Source organism: Vidua chalybeata, chromosome 10 (genome assembly GCF_026979565.1).
Source record: "Vidua chalybeata isolate OUT-0048 chromosome 10, bVidCha1 merged haplotype, whole genome shotgun sequence".
In the NCBI taxonomy this organism is placed as follows: Eukaryota; Metazoa; Chordata; class Aves; order Passeriformes; family Viduidae; genus Vidua; species Vidua chalybeata.
Window position 1 is genome coordinate 12,585,323 of NC_071539.1, and position 20,308 is coordinate 12,605,630.

The window sequence follows — 20,308 nt, forward strand, 5'->3', positions numbered from 1 at the left end:
CCTTGAAGAGGTGAACACAATGAAGGATCTCCACAGGAACTTGCTGCATCTTGCCTCTGCCTCAAATGAACCACTTCTTCTGCAGCTCTTGCCTTCAGAAGAGACATTTGATTTCTCTTGGCTTTTAGAGAGGATCTTTATTGCCTTCACCCACAATAAACTCTTTGCCATTGCTGCTAGTGAAGGTTTCATATTGGAGCTAAATCAGGAACCACAGATGCCTTGAGGTCTGCAATACACACTAAACTTGACACTGGTTTAGGGCTTGGGTTTTGGTCAAAGAATCACACAAAGAATCTGAAGTGATCTGGAGAATCTAAACCTGCAGTGATTGCTTGGGAAACCCCAGGAGTCTCCTTGCTGTGTTAAGGTTAACCACAGCAAACATGGCATGCAGAGGACTGACCACCTCTTGGTTCCTAGTACCATCACAGAGAACCTGTTGATCTGAAGGGAAAACCAGGATTACTTCACAAAGGCTAAGGGGTGCACTGAGGAGCTGGACCATCACTGCCTTCCAAAGCATTGTGAGAAACATGCAGAAAAAGATAGGACAGTGCCACAGCCTCAGAAGTTGGTACTTGAAAAAAAAAAAAAAAGCCATGGCAAGCTTTGGCAGCATAATTCCTTGTAGGATACTACAGCAGCAATGAGGATGGACTTCCATGGGATTTCACTGAACTTCTCTCTTTTGTCCTCTCACTTTGAAGGTCATTGTCAACTGGAATTGAGTTTTCTTCCCTCTGTTAGTCACTAGCATAACAAAAATCTGCCCTCAATGCCATATTAATGTAACTCTGTGGCATGAAACATGTACTCTTCTCTTGCCCCCAGACACCCAGAGCTCCCCTCCCAGGCAGAAACCAGATCAGGCACTAACAGCCCTCGTAAGCACTTCTCAGGGGGCAGAGGAGGGGACTGGGGCTCACATGCTGTGAAATCCTAACCCTGGCTCAACCACGAGGTCCTTTCACGGCCTGGGACACTTCTTGGCTTGCCAGTCTCTGTTCTGTCCGTGAGAGGAGCTAATCCTTATTACCAGGCAGCTGGAGCCCTTGGATTAGTTACACGAAGAGTGCTGAGGCAATGAATAATGCACAGCACTGCTCTAAACTATCTCCTTTGAGGGAAACCACACAAAATACAAACAGTGACGGTGCCTGTGTTTGCAGAGAGGCCTCTCTAACTGCCTTCTGCTGAGGAAATGGGCCATGTTGTCCATTCTGCTCCAGGCAGTTCTCACTGAGCCTCCACAGTCCCACTACCTGCTGAAACATCATGAATTGTTATTATTAAACCACCTCTGTAATTACTGAACCTAATTAAATCCCAACCTCAGATTCAAAAGAGGTGGGAAAACAAATGTAGAAATGAGCACTGGAGCCAGAGACATATGCTTTTAAAATCTTACAGTTTATTTTTTTCTCTGTGCAAATCAGAGCTACTTAACATTAATCACTTTTCACAGTGCAGGGGGTAGAAGTGATTACTGTTTAAGCTGCAGTTCAGTGGGATCCTTCTGGGTTCTGAATCCCAGGAAATCTCCATGTGCAGATGATCTGGAAAAGACACAAACTGCACAGCAGTATTTCTAGCAGTAGTTACTTGTAAGACAAGCTGCCTTGACAGCATCTCCAAGGGAAACCTGCTTTCCTCCTGAAGGCATCACAGCATTCATGGCTGCATGGAGACTCCAAGAATTTGCAGACAGAGGCATACAAAAAGTTTAAGGCACAGTTTCCAAGTCAGAGCTAGCAGAGACAGATGAAGAAAGAGCAATCAATAAGCTCGTTTCACAGCCACTTAATCTCACATAAGGCAAAAGAGTGGAAGGAAAAGCTGGTCTCTAAGAGTAAGAGGCTCAGGTCCCAGCCTGGCCAGCGGCACCTGCAGCTCGCTGGCTACTCCACCAGTGGTCACCACTGGAACACAGGGAATGGGGCATGGCAGGCAGCCATGCACTTAGAAAACATTACCAAAATCCTGCATGCAGCCAACAGACCCTTTGGGATACTGGGCAAGATATATCATATCAGTTATCAAGAGGTGGATTGAGAAGATGATTGTGTGACATGGAGATTTCATTGTGCAATATTAAAAATAGGAAATGTGTCCCTTAAAGCATCCTTCCAGAGCTCATAGTCAGGCCACACTAGCTGCACAGTGCTCCATCGCTGTCCAAATGCAGAGGATAAAGGAAAAAACTGATTCGGAAAAGCCAACAGCATCTCCCTCACCAGCCAGGGGATGGCTGGACAATGTCTGTATCACAGTTGAGTAGTTCAGGCACGTAAAGTCTGAGAAGCCAAATTTGTTTGCTACATCAGCTTAAACCCTGTCCCCCAAAACTCAGCAGCCGGAGGTGGAGAGCGGCTGCTGAGAGATGGCTCAGACCTCACTATTAGCAGGGCTTTTCACTGCCCATCATGTGCCCAGTCTGGCACCTCCTGGCCACAGTGCTGGGAGGAAAGAATCCTTCTTTGCAGCTAGGTAATGAGGCTGTTTAGAGGCAGTGTTGCTGTTTCCCTGGAAAGAGCAGACAGTAACAGCACAGCAGAGCTTCTTGGCAGTATCAGGAAAACAATGGAAGGCTGTGACTGACCCATTTTCAATCAAATGGAAAACTCTGCTTTTGTTTCCCATTTTAGTTTCTCCCTTCAAGCCATCTCATAGCAACAGCTTTGTTCTGCTATTAGCAGTTTGTCCTTGTAAGAAAAAGCCCGAGCCCATTAATAAGCCAAATTTATCTGCTGACCTAATTACACTAGCGACATATTTGACATATTATATTTACCTTCCTCTGCTTCCTCCATAGTTAAAAGGAAAACACCTTTCAACTTTAATCAGCACAGCAAGAAATACAAACAACAAGAGTGAGGGAAAAAAAAAAACCAAAAAAAACCATGCTGTTCTAGCATTCCACAACACACGACTTGAAAAAAGTGGAAGCATATGCATCTCCAGGGGAGACAGCAGCAAGGAGTGCAGAGGTCAGCCCTAGCCTGGGTGTGAGTAGGAGCCCTGGAGGGATGCCTGAAGGATGCCTGTTTACAGGGTGGCTCCAGGGATGTAAAGCCAGTCGGCAATGGCTGTGGGCAGGTGGGTCATGACCTGCAGCCTCACCCACCAGTAGGTCTCCATGGGGTTGTAGCGGTTCTTCGGGCACGGGGACATGAGCGCTTCGGTGATGTCATTCAAGACCAGAGACATGTCCTTCAGGCCACTGTTCACAAAGGATTTCATCATGGCCACGTGCTGAGTGAAGTACTCGCTGCCATAGTCCTCCCGCACCGTGTCGGTGGCCCCACTCCACAGAGCCTCGGCCTGCCTGTCGATGCTGGCTGCCGTCAGGATGCCGGTGGCTGCCACGAAGTTACTGGGCTCGATGAGGACGACGCGGACCCCCCAGCGGTACATCTCCTGCCTCAGGCAGTCGGAGAACGCTGCCACCCCAAACTTGGAAACGCAGTAGCAGGAGCGAGATGGACTCACCATGCGTCCCAACATGCTCGTGATATTCACCACACGGCCTAGAGAGAAAAGATCAGGGAGAGAGGATGAGCTGCAGAAGCAGCAGCCAGAACACCCCAGTACAAGGGTACTTAGTTGGATGATGCTGATTTCTAAAATCGGAATCCTGAATACACATCCGCTGTCACAGAGCTTTTCTCTCCTGCCTCAAGCAAGGCTAACCGCTGTTCTCCAGGGCATGATGCATATGCCTACCTCTCTATCAAAGAATTTACAAAGCATACAAGACATTTCCCTCCTAATTTCCAAGTAGGGAAAGTACCATGATCTTTGAGACTGCTAGCTGTGTGTTCTCAGGAGTGTGCCTCACCCATGTGTCTTGCTAGAGAAGGGCTCAAGCTCCCAGCCTGGAGTGTCATGAGCTGCAAAGCTCACAATATGTGATCCCATTCAAGTGTTCTGGTTCTTTCTGCAAGCTTGACAGCTCATCTGCATAACATGTACACATGTGTACATGTGTACTTTTAGGCCTGAGCTGGATGGCAGAGAATGAGTAGAGATTTCTCTGCACCTGCAGCATGAGCAGCACAACCCCCTCACCCAGCTGGTCAGGCACAAGTCTCTACAGTGGCCATTCCTGGGACAAACAAGAGGAGACTTGATGTGCTGCTGTTCACGGGGCAGTGGAGAGCAATTGTCCTAATTCCTGCCAACAGCCCATGACAGCCCTCGGGCCACTGCCTCAGGGCAGTGACAGCAGTGATCACTCCTCTGTGCATGTCTCAGCCTTCATCCAAGACACGACATGTGCACTATAGTTTCATATACACTTACAAACCAGTCCTTGAAATTCCACCAGCTATTTTTACAGAGAGAATTTTCACAGCCATGGAGCACAACATCCTTCTGCAGCTCAAAATTTCAGCTAAGAAACAAGTGGGCAGCTCTGCTGTCTCATTCCAGACCTAAGTGTAACTTAGAGGGACTGTGAGATCCACCTACTGACCTGATGGGTAAGATACTTTTTGTAGTGAGATAGAGCTTGTTTAGTGGTTAATTGCTGTCTGGGAATGGCATCTGAGCAATCTTCTTAATATAGCCCCCTTTTGTCCTCACAGAACACACACCTGTACAATCATTCCCACACATGCTAAATAAAGAAGCTCTTCAGAGTTCTGCTCATATATATCTTTTTTCAACATAAAACAAAGAGTTTTATAATACCATTGTTTTGTAAGATATCTGAAATGGCTGTCATTGACTCTTGTTTATTCTGTCACTACCTGAAGTCACCAGTGAGTGGAATAATATGAAGGGAGAAGATTCAGTTATCCAAACATGACCACCCTGTGGACTCTGGATTATCTTGTGTGTGTGATATCTGCCAACACTGCACAAAGGTCTCTGATATCTTGGGGGTTTAAGATAGCACCTGCTGTGTAGGTGCCTGGCCTGCCCCAAGAATAGCCTGTACTACCAAATGCTTACATGGCATCCTCAGAAACCCTCCTTGGACTGCACAGGCATTCCCCCAAGTACAGCCTGGATTTCTAGCTAAATCTCTTTGTTGTGCTACAAAAGCTCTGACCCTTACCACACTGCCCAGCACGTACCTTTGGCTCTGCGAATGAGGGGCAGGAAAGCTTTTGTCACCCTCACAGTGCCCCATAGGTTGACCTCTGCCACCTTCTTGTAGTTCTCTAAACTTGCAAATTCCACCTCTCCAAAGGTTGAGATGCCAGCGTTGTTCACTAGGCCCCACAGACCTACCAACAAACACATGATTAAAGAGTGGGACAAGGAAGAGTGTCACAGAGAAAACACTTTCCTTGTTGTTCACAGTAACTTAAAACCGTAACAAAGAACTGGGCACTTTCATAGAAATAAGTTGTAGAGAAAAATCCAGCAAGGAGATGAAATATGGTCTTCTTATACCAGGGGCTTGTTTGGAATCAAGGAAAGTGATGGGGTCACACAAGTATTGCCTCTCGACCATCTCCTGTACAGTCAAATGCTCTTCCAGGGCTTTTTAAGGCTGCATCTGGCTGACTCTCTTTTAAGCCTCCTCTTGATCCCAGGTTTGTCTCCACTCAGTGACTTTATAATGAATCTTGCAATTTGGAAGGGGCTGGACTTTCTCCTGCAAGTTATCAAGCTCTCTCTCAGAAATTTTTTGGCTATTTGTCCTGCCTCTGCTCCATAGCTTCCCTACTCTGATGCATGAAAGTCTTTTAACTTCCACCCTGTATTGATTCAGTCAGATAGTAACCATGTATTTTACCAAACATAGTCCTATAAGCAAATTGCAATATTCTGCCAATGTGCAATGCAATTTATTTGTTGCATTTAAAAAACATCAACATGCCCTTGGCAGACTGACTCTGGGCTCTCATACGTGCTCTGGTAACCCTGCCCCATTCCCAGCTAAGGTTGTTCTCCCTGAAGGCTGTTGACCAGCTGTGTACAGCAGCCTGTTCCTGCTTTACCTACTGAAACTCCCAGTTTTAGTGAGTCAAGATGACTGAAATTCTCACTGATCTGCATTCAGCACAGCATCTCGGCCTGAATGGGGTCCCTTTGTAATTTCAGAGTAATTTCACCACTAACAAACAGCATGCTGAGAAAATTTGGCAGGGATTTACCAAAGACATAAACTGTCGATCACAAACTGACGTCTGCATAGTATTTCTTACAAATTCCTGTAAATTTCTGTACAACAATTTCCCATTTCTTGGGTTGTGATGTTAGTTCTCATGAACGTCCCTGAATCATTATTTACCATAGTTTGTTGTTGGAATTCCATTGCTCAGGGATCAGGGCACGTTACGAACAGAACAAAGTGCTGAGGGAAGCCCAGTCACTGGGCTGTTTGCTGGACAGCAGTGTGCTTATTGAGCAGAGCCTTATCACTATTACATCTCTAGGGTCAACAATACAGTGGGAACTGCATGAGACCAAAAACAAACGGGCACTCCTATCAAAAGAGTTCAGCCTTATGTACACAGCACAGGGAGAAGAGGTATAAAGAACTGTACAGCCCAAAAACTATTCTGCACTCGCTCCTCTGGGGCCACATTCAGTGTGCAACCACACCTCTGTGCAAGGCACCTCAGTCTCAATAGTCTCTATGTTCCAGCACCTATTTATTGAGCACTGTTTATTGGGAAGCCTCAAACCTCAGTCACACCAATGGGCCTAAAAAGAAGCCTTTGTTGCTTTGCACACGGTGCTGAGGCAAACAGCTACAGGAGGAACCAGTCCAACTTGCTGATCAGGGATGCAAGACTTCTCTGTCCCTGCTACACACACAGTTTTGCAAAAACTGCTACATTTATAGAAGCAACAGAGCTGCTCCCTTCCAAGCTTTCACTCAGTAGGAAAAGGCTTTCTACTACCACTGCTGTTGCTGGGCTCTTCAGGAAAAGCTTAAGAAGCTGTGAAAAGCATGATGAGGGCTGGATGATTGTGTAGGAAGAAAAATCATGCAGAGAGAACATGTGTGGGATCAGAGCTTGTACATTACTCAGTTACATTTCATATGCTTGTTTTAGAAGGAAAGGTGCGCTCAGGTAATTTGCATGAAGATTAGAGCTGTTGTTATTTACTAACTTCATACTTGCTGTGAACAAAACCAGAGCCATGGTAGATTCATCCAAGCTTCAAGATGACCAACCACCCTCAAGTCACAACCCTGAAGTTCTGAAGCCACAGATGTCACACTTCAGTTCATCCTCAGCCTGTGTCTACAGCTGCTGGCCAGCTTGCTACTGGCATAGAGGCTGCAGAAAAGCCTATGCAGGGCAAGAAGTCTTGCCTCATCACATGAAAAGAAGTCAGGTGGTGTCACATCAGGCTCTGACTGTAAACTCACATCCCACTGCCAAAGCACTTCTAAGAAGGAAAGATGGGACTCTTATCTCCCTTGACTTGCTTTTGGGATCCATGAGTTGGACTCATGCTTAAGGTGACATGTGGATTAAGGTCATCTATGCCAAGCCCACTCTGGATTCCACGTCACATCACCTCTGGGATGTTGCATGGCAAACTGAAAACATGGATTGGTCTGACTGAAGACTAATCCAGGTTTGGGGGCAGTTCAAGTCTGTGCTCCAGCTCAGGACTCAGTTGTATCCACACAGCAGAGGGGACAGCAGCAGTAAGCAGCCAGGGCCCATCACCTCTTCATTAGCAGGGTCACTTGCAAGGTCTGCATGAGCTAGAAGCACATGTGGCAGGAGTGCAAGGAAGGGATCAAGCTCTGGCTGTTCTATGCCCTTCGCAGACATTCAAGGACAGAGACACAGATACTTGTGGGCTTGCTGCCACTCCTGGCTTTTTATGGGATGTAGACTTAAAGCCTAATCCTCCAGCCAGTCTTGGTCTCTTTCCATGTGGCTGCCACATCAATAGCAAGACAATTGTCCTCACTGACCCAGGCACAGCACAGCCTGACTGCCAGCCACACACTGTTGCACGCCTTCAGGCTTGTTAAACCTCTTTTGGTGGTGCACAGAGCGAAAGACCTGGTCAATGCATGGCCTGCTCTGTAGAAAGGATTCTGTGAGCAAAAGATCTCTACATACCTTCTTCTGGCTCCTTTAGGGTCCTCTTCACAAAATCCACGGCCTGAGCCACCTCCTGGTCACTGCACACATCCATCTGTAGCACTTTCATCCGGTCAGACTTCATGTTCCTCAGCTCCCTGGCTCCATCTCCATTCTTATCCTGTTCAGCAGAACAGAAGGGTGTCCCACTAAGATGGACCAAGAACAGCAATGCAGCTTGGGGCCAGGCATATTCACATGGACAGGAAATAGAAGTTACTGACATTGCACACACAGGTGTAAGCTTGGTGCACAAGCATGCACAAACCAGCGTGCCATCCTCCTGTTCCCTCCAGCACCACTTCCAGAAGTGCATCAGTGACCCAGTGCCCTAAAACACCACAAAGCCCACCCTGCTCTTGGCTCCTCATAATGGGTTTCACATCCCTAACATGCTGAAATATTGTGCCAGCCAGGGAGAACCATGGATGGCTCTCCACTGCCTTGGTCTCTGTGCTCAACAGGTAACATAACTAGTACAGAAATTGGAGTCAGATGTACAGGAATACCTGCTCAGTGAAGATCTGCTACACAGCAGCACAATTACAGACATGAGGCATGAAAGGAGATTCTGGCTAAGAACGATTTTTTTTTGTTTGTTTTTTTCACTCTATAGGCAATAAGAACTTCATGGCTCTGCTTTCCTTGCTTTCCTTTCCACTTTTTTCCTTTCTTTCCTCCCCATCCCACTGTTATCATTAGAGATTCTGTTACTATGTGTTTTAGGGTTTTTTGGGGGGCTTTTTTGTTTGTTTGGTTGGTTTGTTTTTTGTTTTGTTTGGGTTTGTTGTGGTTTTGTTTTTGTTTTTTGTTTTTGTTTTTGTTTTTTTTGTTTTTTTAGTCAAATGTAAACATAGTTTAAAAATTTTACCTGCTCACTTACAGGCAAGATTGCTGCCTAAGCCTTAGAGCCTTGCTCAGGTAGTAAATAACAAATAAAAGTGAAAAGAGCACAGATTAGCTACACAGTTCTACAGTAGGCTTGAGATTTAATTCACAAAACTATTCCCTGAATCACAAGCTCTGCCTCATTAGGGAGGAAGAAGTTATGAATTGGTGAGTCACCATGCCTGGCTGCCATTCTTTCTTTATCACTTGATACCAACTCCCACAGCACAAGGGCAAACAAGGCGAGCAACCCACCCACAGTCACCTGCTCAGCAGCTTCTGCAGCCAGGCAGATATAAAAAACATGTAACTGCTTCGTTTTTTATAAATATTTCAGGCTATTTAATTCATATAGCATACAATATCTCATCTCCACTCCAGTGAACAATGACACATAATGAAGGAAAAGAGCTGAAATGTCCATCACAAACGTGAGCAAAACAGGGCAGTTCTCTTAAAAATCAATCTATAGTTACACTGGCATTATGACAATAGTAGGAATGAGTTCTTGGCCCCATGGCTGCGTGTCATTTCACAACTGACTTCTTTCCCAGTACAACAGGAACAGCAAACAAATTTTGAAGCTTTTCTAATGCACATCAAAAGTGGTGACGGGCTGTGTTGGCCCTCTTATCTAGCCAGGAAAACAATCTCAAAGTGGTGTTACAAGTAGTCAACAACATGGTCACCAAAATATTATACTCCCTTTGAAATGGATGAGGGTTGTATGATGCCTCACTGTATTTCTGGAAGATGCTCCTGCATCTCACCAAGTTTTATAAAGCAAATTTCCACTACTTAACAGTGAATAAAGTGGAGCTAATTCAGCTTGTAAAAAGGGAGATTTATTGTATTTATATAAAACCAAAGCCATAACTAGATCTGCATGCAAGTGACAATTGTCATTTGAGAACTAAAAAGACCTTTCCCTGCATTTTTTCTCTATTCTTGCATAATACTTATAAAATAAACAAGATATATTTGCTTTTTTAGAAACAAAGTCATAGACTGGCAACTTAAAAATCCAGTAAAAATTGTTTGTATTGTTCATATGGAAATGAATTTTCCCCTATCACCAATACAACTCTATCTGCCAAGTTACCTTCCCAGCTGCAATTTACTCATTATTGACAAAACATATTGATTTTAGAAGACTGACTTCAACATGCAATATCAATTGGGACCACTTTTCATAGTTGCAGACACCACCTTAGCCACTATTTAACTGTAAAACAAAGTGCTTAATTCATTTGTCCAGAACACCTCCTCACAAATGAAGCAGCTATAGATTTTCATGGAAGCAAGTGAACATAGGCTTATGTTCTGTGGTCTTCAGGGGCTTTAAGTACATTCCTTGTTAGGTACCACACGGTACTTCCTCCTTGTTTTTTAAGTGGTAGATTTGTTGGCTGGCATAACACCTGGAGCAGTTCTGGTGGGAGCAGACTGTCCTCCCAGAGATGATCTTCATGGTCTTCACCAGAAGGAGCCACACAGCAGCACAAATCAAATGAGGTGCTGGCAGCAATGGCCCAACTGCTTCTGCAAAGCCTCTCTCCACTTCCCTTTGCTGTCTGATTTTTGTCCTCTCAGAGAATCTCCCCCTTCCTCAGCTTCCCCTTCCCAGTTCCGTAAGAGTTGAAAGTCATCGTGCTCCAGCCCAGTCTGTTGCCCAAGGCCTTCAACAGGACTGTGTGGTTTCTCTCCACAGGCCTTCAACAGGACTGTGTGGTTTCCTCCCAGCTATCTCCTATCCCCTGGTTATCCTGCCTTCACAGCCCTGCAGGCTCTGCCTGCCCACCCCACCCTGTGCCTAGCAGGGGCTGCTCCTGGCTGAGAAGCCCAGCAGCTCCACAAACCCTCTCTACCCAGCTGAGGAAACAGCTTTTGGCCGCCTCCTTTTCCCTTCTTTGCTCCTCTCCCCTGTTCTTGTTTGGAGGATCCCAGTGCACTGGTGCTGAGGAGAGGCAGATCACACAGATGTTCATTAGTGGAGAGCCCCCCTGTTACAGACACAGCCATGGCTTTTTCCCAGGGAAGCCCCTGGGATTCAGGATTAGGTCCTGGCAAGCACTTGGGCACCTGCAGTGAGATGTCAGGGGGAAGCAGGAAGCCATGAACAATGCTGAACTCTCACAGATGCAGCCATCTCGCTTCACGTGCACCAGTTCCTTCCCATCCTGCTGCCAATCCACGCACTGCCTTCCTGCGTTTCCTGAGCGGAACACCTCATGCTTGTCATTGCTGGATTCCACGTAATTGATTTCAGACTCCATCTGACCTGTCAGGATCATGTTCAACCCTGTTTCCCAAAAGGCCTATAATGTTCTCTGCATGGTTCTGCACATATTTTTTTTTTTAGTGCAAACTCTCTTCTGGGGGGTACTGCCAAGAATATGGTCCTGGGACTAAACAGCAGTCACTTAGAGGATGAGTTTGCTCATGGGACTACCATGAGAGACTGTAACAAACTGTGATAAAACCCTTAATCTGGATACATTTATTCCTTCTCCTTTAGCCACTCTGCTGCTTAGCCAAAATGAGATTAGATTGACACAGCACAGTTTGTTCCCAGTAAACTTGTACAGGCAGGGTGCATCACACTATGATGTCATCTGTAAAACTGACAGGTCACTGTGTGGCAATTGCATCGAGTGCACCGAAGGTGAGCTGCCTGGCTGGCAATTCCAGAGGTCTATCTCCTTTGGAAAGGGAAGTACAATATCTGTCCTCTTCCAGGGTTCTGGGAATCCCCTGGCCTCCAGGTGTTCTTGAAAATATCACCCATGGGGCAGAAATCACAATGGCTCATCCTCTAAATACCCTTAAGTATATTTCATCAGGCCTGGTGAACTTGACCACATTAATTTATATAAACATCCCTTGTTCTTTACCTTTTCTTGCCTACAGTCCTCATCATAACTGCTGGCAGTAGGCACACAAAAAAAATTTCAGTAAGATCAAAGAAAATAAAACAATTATTTGAAATTTTCCTGTAATTTCTACTTTTAAGGTTATTTAATAATCTATTTCTGTGTGATTCTTCCATCTTAATCCTAATATATTAACAGAAACTTTCTCAGTGGACTTACTTGCCCTTGGTTATTGTAATCCCTTTTCCATTTGATCCTTTCCAGTTCTATCCCAGCCTGCGTGCAATATTCTTTTTATTCCTGTAACTTTATATTTGACTGTCTGACCATTAAGAAACTCCTGATGCACCTCACAGTCTATTATGCTGTATTTAATACAAGAGCTGTCTGTGGTGGTGTAGTACATCAGGGATCCTGTAATTCTCTGTATAAAAGCATGTAAGTGGTAATGGACTGACTAGGTGTGAACTAAGAGCCTGGCATCTGCTTCATGACAACTGCCCCCATACCTGCTCTGACCCTGCTGGAACCTACAGCAGCTCACAAGCAATGAAGCAAGCAAGCAAACAGGCCTCACTTCAGGAGCATTTAGTTTCTTTAAGGGGTTTCCAATGGAGCCTGTCCCTCTCTGCTCCACACTAGCATGTGCCTTCCAAACAGCCCCCTCAGCCACCCTATTTTCCCTTTCCTTTCTGTTCCCTACATCTGCTGCTCTGCAGAGTGCCTGACTTGCCATCAGCACTGAGACAGGCATCCCAAAGCAGCAAATGACATGATTACTGAAGGAATTACAGAGGCTCTTTATGGAAATTTCCAAACAGTGGCAATAATCCAACAGGACTCTCTTGCTCTCAAGTTACACAATATGTCAGCTGATAATAACTTTCCCTTCTGGTGTGGTGGAAGAACACAATGTCTGCCATGATCACACAGGCAGAGAAGGCCACCCTTGTTTGTTCTCACCTTCCACAGTACTCAAAAATCTGTAGTCATCATGCCCTGAGCACGTGTGCTGATGTGGTCATCTTCAAATGAAGAAATGAGTGACTATTAACTAATTTTGAACAATTCAGGTCAGAAATCACCTGACATTGCTAGTCAGAGTTTTGACTAGCAATACAGCAAAAATGCATAGTAAAGGTAAAATCCCAGCTGAGACGGAAGTGGAGCCAGCCCAGTTTATAAAAAGAGTTTCACAACACTAAGTTGTAAGTCCTTTGCATGAGCAGGGACTGGAATGAGGAGTCTGCAACCACTTTGGATTGACTGTGTCTAAACTTATCTCTTACAAGTGATGCCACCTGCTAAACACACATGACAGAAGTGAGACCTAAAGATGTCAGAAATGTATGATAAATTTGTTTATTCAGCCATCCATAAACTGAACAGCTTGTACAGAAGCTGCAGAAGCACAGTTGCAAGACATTTAGGAAACAGAACCTTAATAATGCAGAAGAGGCAGCTTGGAGATGAGTTTGGGGAGGGTGTCCACAAAAACTGACATTGTGAAAGAGAGCAACAGGGATGCCACGGAAGACAGAAAGCCACAGTGCCACAGCAATCTTGGAATATCAGATTTAAGGTGTTGTGGTATTTCTGAGAGGCTTTCAGCAGTGAACAGTGCCACACTGTACAAGCTACTGTACAGACATGCAGTTGACAGATGAGCCCTGCCCTAAAGAGCTCACAATTACAGGAATGAGGTACAAGATACAACAGGTAGATAAAGAAATGGAAGGTATAACAATCCCTGCCCACTGCACCTCTCTCAGGTCTTGAACCAGGGTAAAGGGAGGCTGCAAATGAAGATGCTTTCATTGGAGAAGCATTTTCTCTAATCAGAAAAATTTTGATCAATTTCACCACTCACCATGAGCAAGCATCCAGCAAAAACAGTAAATCCCTTTGCATGAAGGCATTTTGCCAAGGCATGTCCAAAACCTTTGTCACAGCCTGTTATTAGCACCGCCTTCCCTTCAGCCTGTGTGGGGAAAGACAGTCATAGGACACCATCAGATATTGCAATGCAGGCACCACCACCACCCTGCCCCACAGCACAGGAGCCACTTGCAGTCCTGCAGCCAGGGCAGGTACAATTCCACGTGCAAGTGACAGTGGCAGTTGTGTGCACAAACACAACCACCTCCCAACTACTCTGAAATCATAAATTTATTCAGTTGCTGGTTTGTAACAATTTGTGTTGCAAGGCAAAGACCAATAAGCAATACCTGAGCTGGAACAGTAACTATTTCTTTCAAGTATCAGTGGCCAAAGCAGAACAGAAACATTTCAAAAGATGTTAATGATCTACCAGTAAGAAAAAGCAGCATAGAGAACATCCAAATGGCAGGATGTCACCGGCTTGCACTGTACAGCAGCTCTTTTAGCTGCTGTCTGTTCCCCACCTACTCCCACTCTCTATGCGGCACTTTGCAGGCTGTATTTTAGCACACAGGAATGTGACTACAGGTTAGAGCTTCCTTCTGAAACTCTGCAGTCTTAAGAACAACAACTTATCAAACCCTACAGTTCTCTCCTACATCATTATTATCATTTGACTGACAGGTAAATTGAGAAAGAAGATTTGATATTCCATCTGGTATGACACAACAGGCTTGAGATAGATATGAAAGCAGAATCCCAAATCCTGAAGAGAAGCTATAGCAAAACACTGCCCATTCACCCTCTGTGTTTGCTTGAAAGTCATCTCCTCACCACAGGTGTGAAGCAATGAACTAACACTTAACCCAGCTAGAAGGCTGCCAGCTGCTGTGCTGCGCAACGCTCCAAACTGAAACTATATCCATGAGGCAATAACATGATACAGCAATAAAACTCCAGAGGATGCAATAAGGAAGTGTGGTCAGTTAGATCTCTCTGGAGATATCAGCAGCTAACATTCCCTGTTACTGTATTCACAACGGCTGGAATATGAACATACTTATGCATGAATTGCACTGGCTGGTCCAGCCACATTTTCAGAGAGAAATGGGTCAATCACCAGTGCTCTCTCATCTCTTGCTTTGCTGACGTGGTGTAGTGAAGCAGCAATAAGGGATGATTGCAGGGTGATAGTGATCAGAGCATTACAGCACAAACTCCGGTGAGCCTCAGCAAAGAACAATAAGCAAATAAGCTACACCTGTCCTATAGCTCATGTTGAACTAACTGCTCTCAAAGGGGAGTTAAGATCTGAAGCTGAAACAAGAACTGATCAAAAGTCTACCCTGCATTTATAATACAAACACCCACATTAACATTATACTATAACCTATACTCAGACAAAGAGCACCCAGGTACAGACTAGCTCTATTAAAGCTCTAAAGATAGCTCAGCTAAAGGACAAAAGATGAGTGAAAATTAAATATACAGTGCTCAGTCTGAATTGAATTTGGAGTGACACAACTCCAAGAGAGATGAAAATCAAACATTAACCAGATCACAGAACTTGTCAAGGTCACCTCCTGCACTAACTCAGCAATCTGGCCTGTGGAAAAAGAAAGGGTTTGACTTTTTTTTTTTTCTCTTTCTCTCACCTCCCTAGAGCCTTTGCCTCTGAATCTTGAAGGCAGAGGACTTCCCAAAAGAGCAGGAAGTAGAAACAGGCAACTGTAATCACTTCCAGAACACAGGTCAGGCAAACTAAGATACCCAATCCTCAACCATCATTAGCTCCTCTTAAAAAAATCCAACCAACCAAAATGTAGACAGAAATGAGGTTTAAAAATCCTCTCATCTGCCTTTAATAGCAAGGAAAGCAAGGGACAACTTACAGTTTGAAAGGATCTTGTTATTGTTATTTGCTATAACCCTAATTGCTGGTAATAAAACACGTGACTACATGGTTCATAACAGAGGCCCCAGCAGCACCAAGGAACATGCAAAACCCCAAGGGATGTACTGATCTCACATCTGTACCTGTGCCAGAAAAACTTCTGAACACAGAAAAGCCCAATCACCCCTATCTTTTGAAAGTCCTAAGATAAGGCTTAATGGGTCTGTTCCTGAAATGTGATAAGGCCAATCTGCAGCTTAATTTGACAGGATGCTGGGACAGGCAGAGAGGACCAGTTATCAGCACAGTGACCTTAATGAGCATTGTGAGGAACTTCAGGTGCCTCCCTCACTTGGGGTCATACAGTGCTCCCTGCAAACACTGCATGGGAGACAGCACTCCAGTGCTGACAGGGTGCCTGGGACATCATGCCTGGGATCTGCTAAGAGCACAGAATAACTCCTTGGACCAGAGGTGCTGCTGTGGCAGGTGGGCACAGTAACACTGTCTGTGCTTGCTGTGTGATCCACAACACTAATCCTCACAGTTCAGGCAGCCCTATCAGAGCAGCCTCATTTTAACCTGCAGTCAGCTCAAATGTACACAGCATTTCCTACTGGGACATGGTCAGTTTATTAAATAGTATAATTTATTTTACTAATGCAGGTGATTTATCAGAATTATACATTTACTGCAGAACAGACTGAAGAAACTGAAGCTACTTTTAGAGCCTGCCTCTCTAGACAATGTGGGAATATACCATGCTTACCTAGACTTTATCTTTTTCTAATGTGCCACTTGTTTGGGTGGGGTTTTTTTTTTTTTTTTAATCTTTTTTTATCTTTTTCCCATTTGTGGCTCCCCTGACCATTCCCTGATGTTATCAAACAGATTGATTTTAGGATAAGTGCAGCTACAAAGTAAACTTGGCTTGTTCCTTTTTCCAGAGTTGGGAAAGTTGAAGTTTTCAATCCCAGGAAAAAGAACTGAAAATACTTACTAAAGGGAAGATATTTTCTCAAGTGGAACAGGGATGGGTAAAGTAAGAGAAGCAGAGTGGATGGAGGAGTGAAGTGGGAGGCTGCAATCAGCAACAGCTGTTATCCGGCCATTCCGGGGGGAAGGACTGAGCTGGAGGTCCTGAAGCAAAAACATTGGCTGAGAGAGCAAGTCATATCCTGGGCAGCCAAAGCAGCACAGACAGCATGTCAAAGGAGGTGATTCTCTCTCTCCACTCAGGTGAGACCCCCCCTGCAGTGCTGCATCCAGCTTCAGTCTCCCAGCACAGGAAGGACATGAACCTGTTGGAGTGCATCCAGAGGAGGCCACCAAGATGGTCAGAGGGATGGAGCACCTCCCTATGAGACAAGGCTGAGAGAATTTAGATTGTTCAGCCTGGAAAAGAAAAGGTTTTGGGGTGACCTAATTGTGGCCTTCTACTATCTGTGGAGAGACCATTTACAGAAGCATGTAATGACAGGACAAGGGGGAATGGGTTTAAATTGAGAGTAGGTTTAGATAAGATATTAGGAAAAAATCTTAACTGTGAGGGTGCTGAGGCCCTGGCACAAGTTGCCCAGAGAAGCTGTGGATGCCCCATCCCTGGAAGTGTTCAAGGCCAAGGTGGACAGGGCTCTGAGCAACCTGGTCTAGTGCAAGGTATCCCTGCACATGGGAAGGGGTTGGGACTGGATGATTTAAGGTCCCTTCCAACCGAAGCCATTCTATGATTACATGAATATGTTCCCCCTCCAAGTGAAGCACTGCGGGTGGGAAGCAGCCGCCACACCGCGGGGTCCGAGGGCAGCGCCCGCCGCACCGCGGCCCGGCCGAGCCTCGGGGCAGGGTCCTCATCGCACCGGGCCGTGCCCGGCTCGGTGCTTCGCCCCCCTCAAAGCGCCTGACCGGCTCCACCAGCCCGGCCCGGCCCGGCCCGGCCCGGGCAGCGCCGCTCCGGCCTCGACACCTGCAGCGCCTCTGCCCGGCCCGGCCCGGCCACACGGCCTGGCGCCATTTTAGGCGCCGGGGGCGCCTCCGGCGGGCTCTGCCAGCGAGCCCCGGCCCCTCGCCGCGGTACTCACGGGCAGGGCGCGGCGGGCCCGCCGCGGCAGGAGGAGGAGGAGGCGTAGAAGCAGCACCCCCGTGGCGCCCAGCGCCAGCAGCAGCCCCGTGGCGCTCCGCATGGCCGCAGCCTATCGCCGCCGCCGCTCCGGCCCTGCCCCCGGCCCGCCTCCCGCCGCGCCCGGCACCGCGGCCCCGGCCCAGCCTCATTCAAACGGCAGCAGCGCCCGGCACCCGCCGGCTCCAGGTAACGCGCGGGTGGCCGCGGGGCGGGCCGGGCCGGGGTGGGTCGCGGCGGCCCCGCGGAGCTCCGGCAGCCGGCTCGCACGGTGACCTTGGCCGTGGAGGGCGCGAGCATCTCTACGCGGCCTCTCCCGCAGCCGCCACAAGCCTGGGCGGCCGCGCCCCCGCTGCCTCGGCCGGGCCGTGAGCGCGTTTGGGGCCGCGGCAGCCGCGTCCCGGAGAGGGGCTGGGCCGGGCCGGCGGGACCTGCAACGGATCTCCGGCCTCGCCCTCCCCCTGCAAACATCACAGAAACCCGCGGGGACACCAGCCGCGCTCCCGAATTGGATCAAACCACAGGGATTTCTGAGGATTAGCCGAGCCAGCGAACCTCCTGAGCCCTGTCCGCTCCCTCTCTCCCCATCTCGGTGCCTACCGCTGCTCTTTCTGCGGTACTTTCACTGTTTTTCAGCCCAGGCCTGGTTTCCAGCAGGGCCCGAAGCTGCCGCGGTGGCGGCCCAGCCTTCGGCAGAGACGCAAATCGCCCCTAACAATTAGATACCATTTCTCAATTTCAATAAAAGGGACTGAGAGATGTTTTTTTGTGCCTTGGGTTAGTTTTATCCAAGATAAATATGATTGAAGTTGACTTCCCATACCAAAATCTCGTTCTTGAGATGTTTTCACTTGGTATTGAGTTTATTGGTGGTTCCTTGTGCTTAGTCCAGCATCACCAGCTACTTAATTACCAAAAAATGTATTTTTAACTGCGTGGCTGTACTAGCTATAAAGTCAAGAGTTGTTTTGGAAACATATAGCATAATATCACCTGTGCCTTGAAGTTATATTTTTGTTTAAAGTTATTTCATATAGCTCATTTGAAATACTATATTCCAAATGAGTACCTTAATTTTTACCTGTTTCAGAGAAACCAGTTAAAGATGCATTAAAGAAGAGAAATTGACATTTTCTTTAACTGTCTCCCTGTTTGGTAGTTTACTTATAATGCTTTCTTATTTAAAAGTGTCTTGGGTGGCTGAAGGTTGAGCTATTTATCTCTGTGTGAGGGACTGCAAGGGGAGAAGATGAGTTCCTTTGGACTGTATTTTCCTGTTGAAATACATGGAGTCAGCATGTCTTACAAAATAATTGAGCAACTAAAACCGAGGTGCTATCTTGTGTTGCAGAGCTAAGGAAGAATAGTTTTGCTTTTGGTAAAGTGTGCTAGTTGAAAACATGTTGGCCACCAAGCTGTCCCGCCCACTCTTGAACTTCTCTGTGAAAGCCCTGAATTTCAAGGACCCAGGGAATGGCTTCAGGTAAGTAACTTGGTAGAAAAGAGGAAAGAGTGACATCTTGAGTAAAGCACATGTCAAAGACTCACTTGATATCAGTGGGACAGTTTATTTACAATGTCACAAGGTCGTTGAGGTTGGAAAGGACTTCTGAAGGTCATGTGGTCCAACCACCCTGCTAAAGCAGGGCCTCTCTGAGCTGGTTGCCCAGAGCTGTGACCAGGTGGCTTTTGAGTATCTCCAAGAACGAGTACCCTAGAATTAGCCTGGACAATCTGTGCCAGGGCTCAGTCACTGAGCTGAGCTCAGCAGAGATGGATTCTATATGCAAGGAGAGGTTGGCAACATATTGGTTTTGGGTTTTTTTACATAGCAGATAAAAAGTTTAAAAAAGCATTAATTCAGTATCCATCAAGATCCATTAGATCAATATGCATTTTTTTTGAATATCAGCAAGGCCTTTGTTCAGTGCAAGAAACTGTCATATATTTCTATGACTTCCTGTGCTTAAAGAGGCAGTGAATTCCATGAAATGAGAAATTTGAGAGGGAGGGTTTTACTGAGAAATGGAGATGGGCTGAGTAATTAAGCTGTTCATTTTTTTTTTTTTTCCTGGAAATGAACAGAAAATCTAATTCTAATTCCTAGCTCTGAAAAAAATTCCAACATTTATATTGCTGCATGATTGGAACCCTATTAGTCCAAATTCAGAGCAAGTTGAGTGCTTTGCCTGGCTTTGTTTTAGAGCAGGATTCCCAAACAGCAGTGTGTGTACCACTAATTATACATAAGCCATTTAAAAGGGGCTCATGGCCTGTTGAACAAGAACTGCCAGCTCCAGTGTTGCTCTCCTGCTGCTGATAGTGATGTCCAGCATCATCACGGTCAAGGGTGGCTCTGGTAACAGGGTGTTGGAGATAGCTAGGCTGTTAAGAGATTTCCTGTGCAAACAGACATAGGTCTTTTATCTCCTATTTGCTCCACATATACCAGAGTTCACCTGCAGGAATCTGCTGTGGCCTTAAAACTATGAATTAATGTTTTATTGACTTGAGGAAAGAATTTTCAGCATATTCTTGTTTCTTTTTCTTCTGTCTTCTGTTTTGCTTACTGTATATT

General features: G+C 46.2%; 2 protein-coding genes across 6 annotated transcripts in view; one reads left to right on the plus strand and one right to left on the minus strand.

Moving 5' to 3' along the window:
* Positions 1 to 1,392: 1,392 nt before the first annotated feature.
* Positions 1,393 to 17,899, minus strand: LOC128792740 (D-beta-hydroxybutyrate dehydrogenase, mitochondrial-like). 2 transcript variants are annotated; one of them, XM_053951413.1, is made up of 5 exons: positions 17,693 to 17,899; positions 13,707 to 13,817; positions 8,055 to 8,196; positions 5,085 to 5,237; positions 1,393 to 3,530 (listed from the first exon to the last, which is right to left on the minus strand). In XM_053951413.1, the coding sequence occupies exons 1-5, from the start codon at positions 17,792 to 17,794 to the stop codon at positions 3,049 to 3,051; spliced, it is 990 nt and encodes a 329-aa protein (XP_053807388.1). In that variant the 5' UTR covers positions 17,795 to 17,899; the 3' UTR covers positions 1,393 to 3,048. The 2 variants fall into 2 exon arrangements, with proteins under 2 accessions (XP_053807388.1, XP_053807389.1); XM_053951414.1 differs by lacking the exon at positions 13,707 to 13,817.
* The window catches only part of BDH1 (3-hydroxybutyrate dehydrogenase 1), a 58,600-nt gene continuing 56,122 nt past the window's right edge, over positions 17,831 to 20,308 (plus strand). For 2 of the 4 annotated variants that reach the window (XM_053951412.1, XM_053951408.1), the window contains exons 1-2: positions 17,831 to 17,919; positions 19,082 to 19,213. In XM_053951412.1, coding sequence (XP_053807387.1) covers positions 19,131 to 19,213 — 83 coding nt within the window. In that variant the 5' untranslated portion in view covers positions 17,831 to 17,919; positions 19,082 to 19,130. Of the gene's footprint in view, positions 17,920 to 17,940; positions 18,347 to 19,081; positions 19,214 to 20,308 lie in introns of those variants that run through there. The other 2 variants (XM_053951410.1, XM_053951411.1) reach the window with 2 other exon arrangements.

Bases quoted from the DNA above. Each gene is read 5' to 3' on its own strand.
- LOC128792740 (XM_053951413.1), bottom strand. From the start codon at position 17,794: ATGCGGAGCGCCACGGGGCTGCTGCTGGCGCTGGGCGCCACGGGGGTG. The intron at 8,197-13,706 runs GTGAGTGGTGAA...TCTGCTGAACAG, and splicing joins TTGCTGGATGCTTGCTCATG to GATAAGAATGGAGATGGAGC. The intron at 3,531-5,084 runs GTACGTGCTGGG...TTTTCTCTCTAG, and splicing joins CCTCATTCGCAGAGCCAAAG to GCCGTGTGGTGAATATCACG.